This window comes from Acanthochromis polyacanthus, chromosome 5 (genome assembly GCF_021347895.1).
Source record: "Acanthochromis polyacanthus isolate Apoly-LR-REF ecotype Palm Island chromosome 5, KAUST_Apoly_ChrSc, whole genome shotgun sequence".
NCBI lineage: Eukaryota > Metazoa > Chordata > Actinopteri > Pomacentridae > Acanthochromis > Acanthochromis polyacanthus.
The window spans coordinates 9,791,364-9,802,840 of record NC_067117.1 but is presented as its reverse complement, the minus strand read 5'-3'; the positions used below and the strand labels follow the sequence as shown (position 1 = coordinate 9,802,840).

General features: G+C 40.1%; 1 protein-coding gene across 1 annotated transcript in view; it reads right to left on the bottom strand.

Annotated features, from left to right (window-relative positions):
• Positions 1-9,300: 9,300 nt before the first annotated feature.
• The window catches only part of pparg (peroxisome proliferator-activated receptor gamma), a 32,715-nt gene continuing 30,538 nt past the window's right edge, over positions 9,301-11,477 (bottom strand). Inside the window, 3 exon segments of the mRNA XM_051947785.1 lie at positions 9,301-9,559; positions 9,987-10,222; positions 10,595-10,712. Coding sequence (XP_051803745.1) covers positions 9,413-9,559; positions 9,987-10,222; positions 10,595-10,712 — 501 coding nt within the window. The 3' untranslated portion in view covers positions 9,301-9,412.

Here is an 11,477-nt window from a genome sequence, read left to right as displayed (position 1 = left end):
AGTGCTTGCTTGCAGAATTATAATCTGGAAACAGCTTTCAATCAAGAAAAAGCACCCTTCATTTGGGTAATACATTCCATTCTTTAGTTAATCTTTTGCTGTGCTAATAAACAAAACTTTCCATCTTTTAAGACTATGCAGGTTGCCAAGCAGAGCTTCTTCAGAAGACCTATTCGACTCCACTGCTGGTGTTGCCATTGCAGTTTTGCTTTGTCACTGACAAGCTGAGATCCTTGTGACTATGCTTCTTGGGTAAAAAAAGAAAAACAACTTCTGGGTCCCTTTAGCTGCAGCTACCAAAAGCCTCTGAACCACCGTAAGGCTTCAGTTTCCTTCTAGCATTGTAGAGAAGCTACTGACGATAACCAGAGAAACCCACAAAGAGGGGAAAATGAAGCTCTGTCTTTTTCAACTGCAGATCTGATCTCTCGCTTTCATTTTTGGTTTGGATAAGAAGCATTATCCACTTTAGAGAAACTAGCACTGGACAGGCTTGTTAATGACAAGCTGCCTCTAAAGACATTTCAGCAATTCTTTCCGTATTTTAACAGCAACACAAATTATCAGAGTAGATGCGCTGTGAGAAAGTTTCAAACTTTGTCATGAAAGGCAGAAAGGCATCAAACTGAGCACTAAACAGGCAATTACCAGTAAAAGAGGAGTTTTTGCAGGAAACCTGTATGATGCTGTGATGATAAGTGTGATGTGACAACATTAGTTAACAAACTGTTCTTTTTTTTTCTCTATGTGCACAACAGCAGACAGCTTAGTGTAGTAAAACAAAATGAAAAAAAAGGGAAACAGCTAGTCTGGATTTGTCTAAGGATAAAAAAAAATCCACCTAACATCACATCTGAGGCGTTTTAATTAACATGAATCCCACTGGCTAAATCCACACAAGAATAAGAAGACTACTTTCAGATTTTGTTACCGGGCTACTGTGCTTAAGCTACACTACCATGTGATCTGTATCCTTGTGTCGCTGCACAACATAAGAATGTTGCTGGAAAATGGTCAAAAATTGTAAGTCAGCTGATGTGTTTGTGCATGACAAATTCAAAACATTTTGAGAGATTAATATCAGTCTTTCTACTTGATCAGATAAATCAGGATTGATACAGTTCAACATGTTCATTAGCGATACCCTCATCAGGTGACAGAACAGCCGAAACTGGGTCAGATTTCTCCATGTTGCATCAACTTTCCATTGATGCCGATAAATGGTGTTGAACAGTCAGTTGAACAGCGTGAATCATTTGGAAAAAATCCACCTGACAAAGGTGATGTGTTGCAAGCCCTGCCATTTAGGGCTGAAGACGCACAATGTTTAAAAAATGTTTGTGGGTGGAAGCACGATGACGTTTCGAATCAGGAGGGCATTTCTCCATTGTTGCAATAGAACATTTGTGACCTTTATAATCAAGACAATTCCATGCATTCTTCTTAGACTCAAATTGACCATGAATCTGACGTGATCGAGCGCTACATCATGCTTTATGAATATAACACACATTAATTATGATGTAAATGTGTCCAGTTTACCTAAAAGGCTGATTTTCCTCATGCAGGCTGTTGTGACACAGAATTAAATGAACAACAGCTGCTACAGCAATGCTAAAGCGCATTTACGAGGTTGAAAACATCACAAAAACCCATTTAAAACAGACACAATCACATAAAACAATCTGAACCATACTGCACCAAACATCTCAATGATTAACAACTAATATATTTACAGGTCATTGTATAGAGATTTCCATAATTGTTATTGTCTATAGTACCATTCAGATAACATAATCGAAAGCTTCCTTCAAAGCTTTTAAAAGTGAATAATTACTGTTGGTGAAATATTGGATTAATGCAAAAATATGAGACTGCATTTGTCCATGTTTAATTGATTGATTGATTGATTGAAATGTTTATTTCGAATAAAACAAATAAAAACAATTCAGAAATTAAACTGATTACAAAACATATTATTCGAAAAGGAGTAGGTTGAAGTTAAACTTACAGGAACCAGCTGCCAGTTTTAATGGCAGCAGCTGTACAACCATAGTAATTGTTTTACAGTAGGGATAGGAAATCTTGTCTGATAACTGGCTTTAAACGGCGCCTCTACCTTATTTTTTCCACTGAAGTCCAAAGTGTTTTCCTCACAGGAACAAGAAGTGCCTCAAACATAAATTCCTGAGCTGTTTTCTATGCAAACATCAGATTAAGCAAAACGGTGTCTTGAGAGCTATATTCATCTGACAGTGGCAGGTGTATCACTTCAGAGAAAGAGGCTCGTACAAGGACACACACACATATCAGGTATCACACAGTGGTGGGAGTGAAATTCCTCCCTGGTACTAAACAAAAGGAGTAAATAAAAACGAAAAAAGAAAAACGAAGGCTGCTGTTTCTTAAGGAGCTCAAACAAAAACAAAACTTCCTTGTATTAATCATAAATGCTATCTTTGGACTTGGCTAAGTGTGGAAAGACAACGGCAGAAAATAACTTTCTGAAAATTATTTGGCAGATTTGCTCAGGAATCTTGGCAGCGTTGGGTCAGCAGAGACTGGCTGCAACAAAGTGAGGATATGCTGACTCGACATAAAGAACACATTTAATTACCATCATCATCAACCATCAAGAGGACCATCCGGCCCCGAGCCAGAAACCCCCAACATCATCTGCCAATTCAAAGGCTTATTTTTAGGGGCCAAGCTTCTCCTTTACTCGGCTGCTTTCTCACGTCCTCCAGGCTATTCTCTCAGCACATGTGCCTGGCTTTCCCCCTTTCAAAGCTCACTCACAGTCACAGATCTTCTTGTTCCCACCATTTAAAACCAGAGAACAAGGAACCGCAGTGGTGCCAGCGAATGTGTAATTTGCTCAAAAATATGAAAGTACTCCAGTTTTGAAAAATTGTTAGCAAAGTGCTTTTAGAATTACAAATGTAGAAGCGGTCAATGCGGAAAACTGGCATCTAGTTTATAAGAACTTCACTGGTAGATGTAATGCTGCGGACGTAATACAACTTAATAATTAAATTTATTGACTGAGGTGAAGTTCATTTTCATTACGCAGTTAGGCTGTTTCATGTATAAATATACTCCATAATTAGATAATTCATTTGTTATTTTACATGTAAAATCTCTGTAAAGTAACAGACAGCAAAAAACTGTTAAATCTAATACAATTATCAAGTGCCATAAAATAAAAACGGCTGATATATGCCAGCTTTGTGCTTATATGAACTTGCTGAGTGAATGTACTTTGTCCCATTCCTCCCCTGCCCACACCCCAAACACAACTTTGCTACTCTGATGCAACTGCAAACTCTTTTGACCCTCACGCTCGCTTATTTCTAAACGCTTTAATTCTTACATGTTGTAATATCTGATGTCAACGGTTGAACTGAAGCTAATGCCTGCAGGCTTAGAAGATCGCTTTGCTATTAAAGACTATTTAACTTATCCATAAATCAATATTGCATGCATAACTGACAGTTTAAGGTGGATCTGAACAATATTTTGTGTGTGTAAGAGGTCACTTGCAGTCGCGAACTTCAATCACCCAACTCCCCAACTCTCCTCAGATTTGGAACTCTCAACCCTTTCATTTATTTGGTTTTCTTCCCTATAACTTTACTCTTCTGACTCACTCTCACTGCTTTTAAAATATCATTTGCACTTCTTAAAATCTTTGAAAACTTTCCCAGTGACAAACATCACATAAATCAAAGTAGGTGACGGCCTTCAGAGTTGGTTGAGACCAAAAACAAAGCTAAAATGACAACAAACAGTGCAAAATGGAGAACCACAAGCCCAAAAACAAAGCAAATTTGTTAGACTTTCTGCAACAGGAATGGTCTGCTGTGACAGCAGGACAATATCAGAAGCCGGTGGGGAACGTGCAAAAGACGCATGGCTGCAGTCATTAGAAACAATGGTTATGAATCAGTACTAACTCCTTTGTGCATCGCTACTAAATCGACAGAAAAGAACACATGAAAGGCTTAAAACACTGTTTTTGGCAGCACAATGCCATAGCTATTGATGGAGGAACTTAAGCGATTTTGGTTATTATCAAGAAAACCATAGAAAATGCCTAGATATCAGCTCTTAAATTAAACTCTTACAAGCTATTTTTTTGTTATAATATTGTGCAAACAAATGTACCTTGATTTGCAGCAGCCATTAAAATGAGCAAGAAATTGAAGAAAACAAGGATGGCCTAAAGCGTTTTTCCATGACTGTAAATGATGACTCTTACTGATGCATTTTTTGTATTGTTTAATATTTGGTGACAATAATGGACACAAATGCATTTTATAGTATGATGGGGTTAAAAAAGGATTCTGATAAAGTGTCCAAATTTAGGGTCTGTATCACAGATAGTGAGGAGAGTAAAATTGAGAGCCCACAATCAGGTTTTACCAGTTTCAAGTAAGCATTATGCATTTTATTTAAACCAACACAGACACTATAAGCAGCATTTTCAGTGTATGTAGTGAAAATGGGTGGAAGAAGATGAGAAAAAACACAAAATCACACAAATGTTTTGTTTCTTAGACAAGACAGGATGCAGAAAGGTGATGCTGATCTCTGTGGCATGACCCGAAGCAGCTGTTTGAAAAAGAAAAAAAGAAAAAAAAAGATTATCACATGAAGAAATGGAGCATATGTGTGATATGTAATGCTTGAAAGCACATGTCACGATCTGAGGAGGCTGGACCCGAGCAGAGAGCCACACCACCAAGGCTGGTTGGAATGAAGGATTTTATTGTTGGGGGGTGAAATGGTGGCCTAGATGGGGGAAAACCAGAGTGCAGGAACGCTGGTGTAGTGGGCGGGTTTTGACCAGGAACGGGGTCCAAGGCAGGGACAGAAGGGTCCAGCAGGAATGAGGGTCCAGGCATGAGCAGGGGGGGTTTAGGCATGAGCAGAGGGTCCCAGGAGGAGAAAAACCGGTGATGACTTGGGTTGGGGAGAAGCCGGAGGGAAGGAGGACAGCAGGAATCCCGGACAGCTGAGTCTGGCAGAGGCAGAAGGAAAAAAACAATGTAAAACAAACAAGGCAGGAACTCAAAACAGAACTAGTAAGAGGCTAGAGAGCAAACTGAACTGCATGGTTCTTGTTTAATACTCTGGCAGGGAGTGGAAGGCTGAGCCGGTTACTTATTGTTGAGGTGAGTCATTAGTGAGATGATCGTCAGCTGTCCGGGAGCCGTGGAGGTGGTTGATTGCTTGAGTGGAGTCAGCTGTGAAGTTAGACTCCACTCAGGCACCGAGCTGCGGGGGGAAGATACAGGGCAGAGGAGTGGATGGGAGACAGGCAAGACAGACAGGGCAGAGGAGCGGATGGGAGACAGGCAAGATAGACAGGGCAGAGGAGCGGATGGGAGCCAGGCAAGACAGACAGGGCAGAGGAGCGGATGGGAGACAGGCAAGACAGACAGGGCAGAGGAGCGGATGGGAGACAGACAGACAGACAGCAGACAGGAGAGGAGAGGTGACACATGTTGCTTTTTTACCTACTTGTCTCACAGATATTTAAGTGTAATCAACCAACAGATAGAACACATATCACAGTTTATGACATGTCTAAGTTACGCATTACGCAAGTGTTTTTAATGCCTCTACAATTCTGTCTAATATTAGTTTCCCACTCTACCTAATGTTTGTAGAATTTGATCCAAATGGTAGGCTTCACTGAGAATAAATATCAGACATTAGGGAAAGTCTGTGCTGGGAGTGAGGAAAATAACACACCGTCATATTCTACATGTTAAGACGCAGACGGTGAGAAATGCCAGTCTGAAGTGAACCTATGTGCCGAGATAACCCGATGTAGTCACAGTGGGTGAGAGGTGGATGTCCTGAGTCTGACTGCGGCTCTGACCTTGTTTTTGCACGCTATCCCATCGGTCACGATCCTATTTTTTAAATTTTGTCTTTAATTCTATTAAAAAAGCGGGACCAAAACTGATTTCCTAATAGATAAAAAAATTAAATCAGATTAAGAAACCATTAACCTCTAAAAAGTAAAAACCACTTCCCTGCTTGCTGATCAAATCCACAGACTTTGGTCTTCTGCTGCAGTTCAGCAGAGTTCAGATGTTGCAATCATTCAGCAGGGTGTGTGTGTAAGAGACACTGAGGACAGCTGATGTAATGACTGTAACACAGATTTCCGAGAGCGACTGGAATTCCTTCAAGGAAAAGATTAAAATGATTTTTGATGGTGCGTGTGCAAGCACATGTTTGACCTTAAACAAGAGACAGACGTCAAGTAAAAAGTTAGAAAATATTTTATTTACAAAGAATTTCTTCTTATTTGCCTCAACAGCATCAATCCAGTCTGTTTGTCTCATCAGTCCCCCCCCTCCCTGAAAATGACGATATCTGATGGATCAGACATAGTAGACACTGTCCATAGATACAAAATAATTTCATAGCAAAAATTATTACTCAACCAGTTTTTCAGAATTTGAAATAAAGCTGAGGCTGAAAGCCAATTGCATTTGACAATATCAGCACACACACAAAAAAACAATACTGAAAAATACATCATGCACTTTATATGTATAATATCCAGGATGTTTGTGAAACGGCATTCATTCCACAGAGAAAAGCTCAACAACAAATCTCAAAGGCACAATATGACATATACAGTTTCATTTGCCGACAAACCTTTTGTTGGCTCCTCACTTTCTCACAGTTTCTGCAGGCGTCCGAGACTAAAATATGTTACAGGCAATAATCGATTTCTGTTTTTGGAATAAGCTGATTAAAAAGAGATAGCACCTACACCCTGATGCCAAAACAGAAAATGCACTGTCTGTGCATTGCTTCACGTGTGTGTGTGAGCATTCATGCATTTGTGCGTGTTCGCGGAGGTATTGATAGCACGTACACACTGCTGCTGCCTATGACGGTTGTAAGTGACGTATACACAAGCTGCACATGAACAACACTTACTGTACTGTGCGAGACGTGGTGTAAAATATTCACAGTAATACATTTCTCCTTAAGGCACTTGAAGCTGTCTGCGTTGAACGTTCACAATTTTTACACTTGAGCCTGCCAATAAGAAAGTCCCTTCTCTGTCAGTTTAGTCACAGATGCTTCTTCTTGATTGGTGCAATAGGTGGTAGTTTCGTATTTAAAGTTGGCAACCGACTCATAACAAAATGTCCAGGCCCAGCAGTGGCTAAATGACTGTGCACCACAAGTTATTCACATGCAGGCTGTCTAGACAAGATTCAGATTCTGTATTTCTTTCCTTGATTTCTCTTTTCCTGTTCTTCCCCCATCTCTTTCTCTATTTCAGTCAGTCAGTCAGTCTGTCTGCCCATTTTTTTCAACACACAAGCAACACAGAGTGTTTCAACCTCAATTCATGATTTCAAAAAGAAAATCTCTTCATTTTCTCTTTCTTTTCATTTTCTTTGCACTTTTCTGCACTTGTCCTCTGCTCCCCGCTGGAATTCTAATACAAGTCTTTCATGATCTCCTGCAGCAGTGGTGTAAGCACATGTCTAGCTCTGTCTTCTTCAGCAGCTGCATGAGGTTGGACGTGATCGGAGACCAACTGACGCAGGTCTGTCATCTTCTGCAGCAGCTTGGCAAACCTGCAGAGAGTCTGGGGTGGTTCAGCTTCAGCTGCAGCTCCAGCGAGTGAAGCACTGTCTCCTGAAGCTGCTCGATGGGCCTTCAACATTCAGCAGGCCTGGGCGTCTGGGTGGGTTACACAGGGATAAATTAGGACCATAAGTGACCCTCATATATCTAGGGTCTGTTTGAAGAAGGTAGGGGAGACTTTTAAAAGCACAGAGAAGTGCAAGTGATTTACATTTTTAGAATTTACACAGGATTGAAAGGTCAAATAAACAAACTGGCAGAACATACTTTGATTCATCCATCCATCCATTCTCTATACACCACTTTATCCTCACAGGTCGCGGGGGTGCTGGAGCCTATCCCAGCTGACTCAGGCGAAGGCAGGGACACCCTGGACAGGTTGCCAGTCTGTCGCAGGGCTACATATACAGACAAACAATTCACACTCACATTCACACCTATTAACCTCAGCATATTTTTGGACTACGGGAGGAAGCCGGAGTGCCCAGAGAAACCCACGCAATGCACAGGGAGAACATGCAAACTCCATGCAGAAAGATCCAGGCCCAGGCTGGATTTGAACCAGGGATCTTCTGGCTTCAGGCAAAAGTGCTAACCCACTACTCTGCACTGTGCAGCCCTACTTTGATCAACTGACATTTATATTTAACTGAGTTGTATTATTGCTATTTACAAAAGCCTGCTTATCTTCATTTGAACCCATAATCTTAGTCGTTTAGATTAATAATTTACTTAAATGTCTTATGCCAGTCCTAGTAATGCTTAAGGTCAGCTTTTTATCAAGCAGCTACACACTAATCATCAATACTTGCCCAGTTCATTAAGATCTGTTCAGAAATAAGAGATTGAGTGAAGAAAAAAAGAGTCCCAACCATCAGTTTGTTGTAAATTCCACTAATTGTCCTCAGAACTAAGTGGTGACAACCAGCGCAAAGACTTGCATTTCAGGATGCCTCATCCTAGCAATGCTTTTCTTTGTACTATACAATTATAAACTCTAGCATAACAGTTTGTAAGTTTGAGTGATTCTCAGTTGCTCAGGTGACTCTCTGTGAAATCCGATCTACTTTTCTCGTCTTCACTGCTACAGTGGTTCAAAGTTTGTCACGAACAACCACTTGCTATTTTTGAATCTCATCAAACCACATATGACGCTGTTTATTGCTCTCACATGAAGATGACTCATTACCTCTCTCTCAATAATGCCCTGGGGCTCTAAAACTGAATAAATGGGCCAAGGCTAGCCGCCGATTACGTAAGAGCGTAAGGCTGATAACTTTGATTGTTAACAGCAGCAGCCTTTTAAATTAAATAAAATGAATTCTGTACTCACAAATAATTATGTACTTTAAGCAGATAAAGTTAAAAAATTGTTAGACATTTTGTGAAATGTGTTTATAGGCTTCTTTGTCAAATATTGAGTTGAGAAGTCTTATACTAGTCTTGTGTGTAGCTCTGTACAGGAACGGAAGTCAGTGACATCAGGTTTATAGAGGAGCATGACTGTGCTGTTCATGTTTTGTTTTAAGTCACAGCAGGGCAGTTCTTTGCCTTCTACAGTCAAATCTAGACTAGACTGGATGATATCAGAATGATATCAATCTTCTCAACTAAGTTATATAAAAAAAAAAAATCCCCCCATTGATTACTATTATCTATGACGTCAACAACGCGATCTGCACTCACTCCACTGAGGATGATAACAGCCAGAAACAGTGCCATGTCGCTGTCGTCCAGCTCCAGCATGTTGAACTTGACAGAGAACTCAACTTTGGCTCCATCATTTGACAGAAAGGTTCCTGAGACTCTTGAGGAACTCTCGAGTCATAAAAATCTGTCCGTAGGAATCAGGGTCCCGTCTTTGTTCATCAGAAGGCGCCATAGTGATGATCAACACCTCAATCACGCCGTACTTCAGCAAAGTTACCTGGAAAAAGAGTACAGGATTAAAATAAAGATCTAAAGAGTTTAGTTTACTTCATCTGGAATGATAGTTCACCTGTAGTTGGTCTAATGGACAACTTCAACAACTGATCACTGATTATTTGTTGTCAAAACCTGGAAGTATTTTGTGGATTTATCTCTAATAGAGTGAATATCATTTTCTCTGTAAATGTCAAAAAATAATGTCAAATATTCATCATGATTTATCAAAGCCTAAGCTGACTTTTTTTTTTAAAATGCTAATTTTGTTTTAACAATGTCTTCAAAATGCTAATACATTTAATGTACTGTCATAGAGGACTAAAAACCACCAAATATCCACGTTAATGTAGCTAGAAATGACGATTTATTTTTTTAACAAGATGTACATTTTGCAAGAGTGGCAGAACAGATGCAGCCTTGTATCTTACCTGATCATTGAGATCCAGATTGACAAATCCTGGGTACTCTGGCAAAACTCTGTCCACTTCTCTCACTGCTTCTGCTGAGCGTGACTGACACCTGTTAAAGAATCGGAGCTCCACGGCGTCCGATGGTCCCTGTTCGCTGATGCCCGTCATTCCCAAAACACCGCAATCTGAACCTGAGTGAACTGCTGACATCCCTGTCATTGGGTGAGAGGCGTGCTGGTGGTAAACTTGGAGGGCTGCAAGAAAAAGCAAAGTAAATATCAGCAGAGGTCCACCCAATAAAGAATTTAGCATTATGAGGTGAGCTCAACAAGCAATGACATAGAATTGTTTGATTTAAAAAAAGAAAGAGAATAAAATTTGTTTCTTTAACAGCTATTTATCTGGTTGACAACAAGATAAAGCAACATTACTGTGCTAAATTACGTGCCAGTTAATCAGAAAGTGTGCATTAAAAATGACACCGCTCTTTTTGTCTACAAGTTCATTTAGTAAATAACTAGGTACAATTAACTGATCCAAGAGACAACAATACAACCCCAAGACCTGAAAGCATGATCTGATCACAACTAAAGTATCATTTAATTAAGTAATTTGACACAACTAACCTCCGTGTCCGTCCATAGTGGTCGGGGTATGCAGCTGCTGCTCCTGCATGGGTAACTGGCTGCAGTTGATGAACTGCTCGCCTTCAACTAGAGACTTCATGTCATGGATGACAAAAGGCTGGAGGCGGGAAAGATTTTTGCAAGTGAAAAATGACAGGAGAAAGCAGAAAAAAAGAAAAAACAAACAGCATTAGCTCCTCACAGGTCTTCTGAGGACATGCAAGCGGCAGATATAATCACATTTACTGTCTGTGCACTTTCATCACGGCTCATTCATCAGGCTGCAAGAGTACAACATTCAGATATAAGCATGGTGGGCAAAAAAAAAAGTCTTTGCTGCAGGCGTTGGGACAGACAAAAATATCAAATGAAGCTTAACTCAAGTTAGCTTTGACTCTTTTAAGGCATGCACAACCGGCCCTGATAATATGAAAGCTGGCCATTCATGATTAAACCTAAATCTTCCCTCTTCACAGCTTGTAAAATAACTAATACGACAAGTCCTAGCGGGAATTGACAGCAGGCAATGTCCAAAGTTTATGAAATGAAACAATCATTTCTCGTGTGAGTGAATGAAACAGAGAGAGGCCAGTGGAATTTGGTGTGTGTTTTTTTGGGAGTTTTTGTATATGTGTCTGCCCTGCAACAATCTGTTTATATATGCCTTTGTCTATATACAGCATTTATACGAAGTGCAGAGGAAGTATCTATTCTCTTATTAATGAAAGGTCCTATCAGAAGCCTAGAAACACACCCTTACTCATTCAAGACACTCAGGGTTGGGTGATTTGGCCTATTTAGTCTGGTATGACCAGATGCTGAAAAACAGACGTCACCCGTTTGTATTTGTGAAGGTGTTGTACAGCATTTTAACATTTATCAT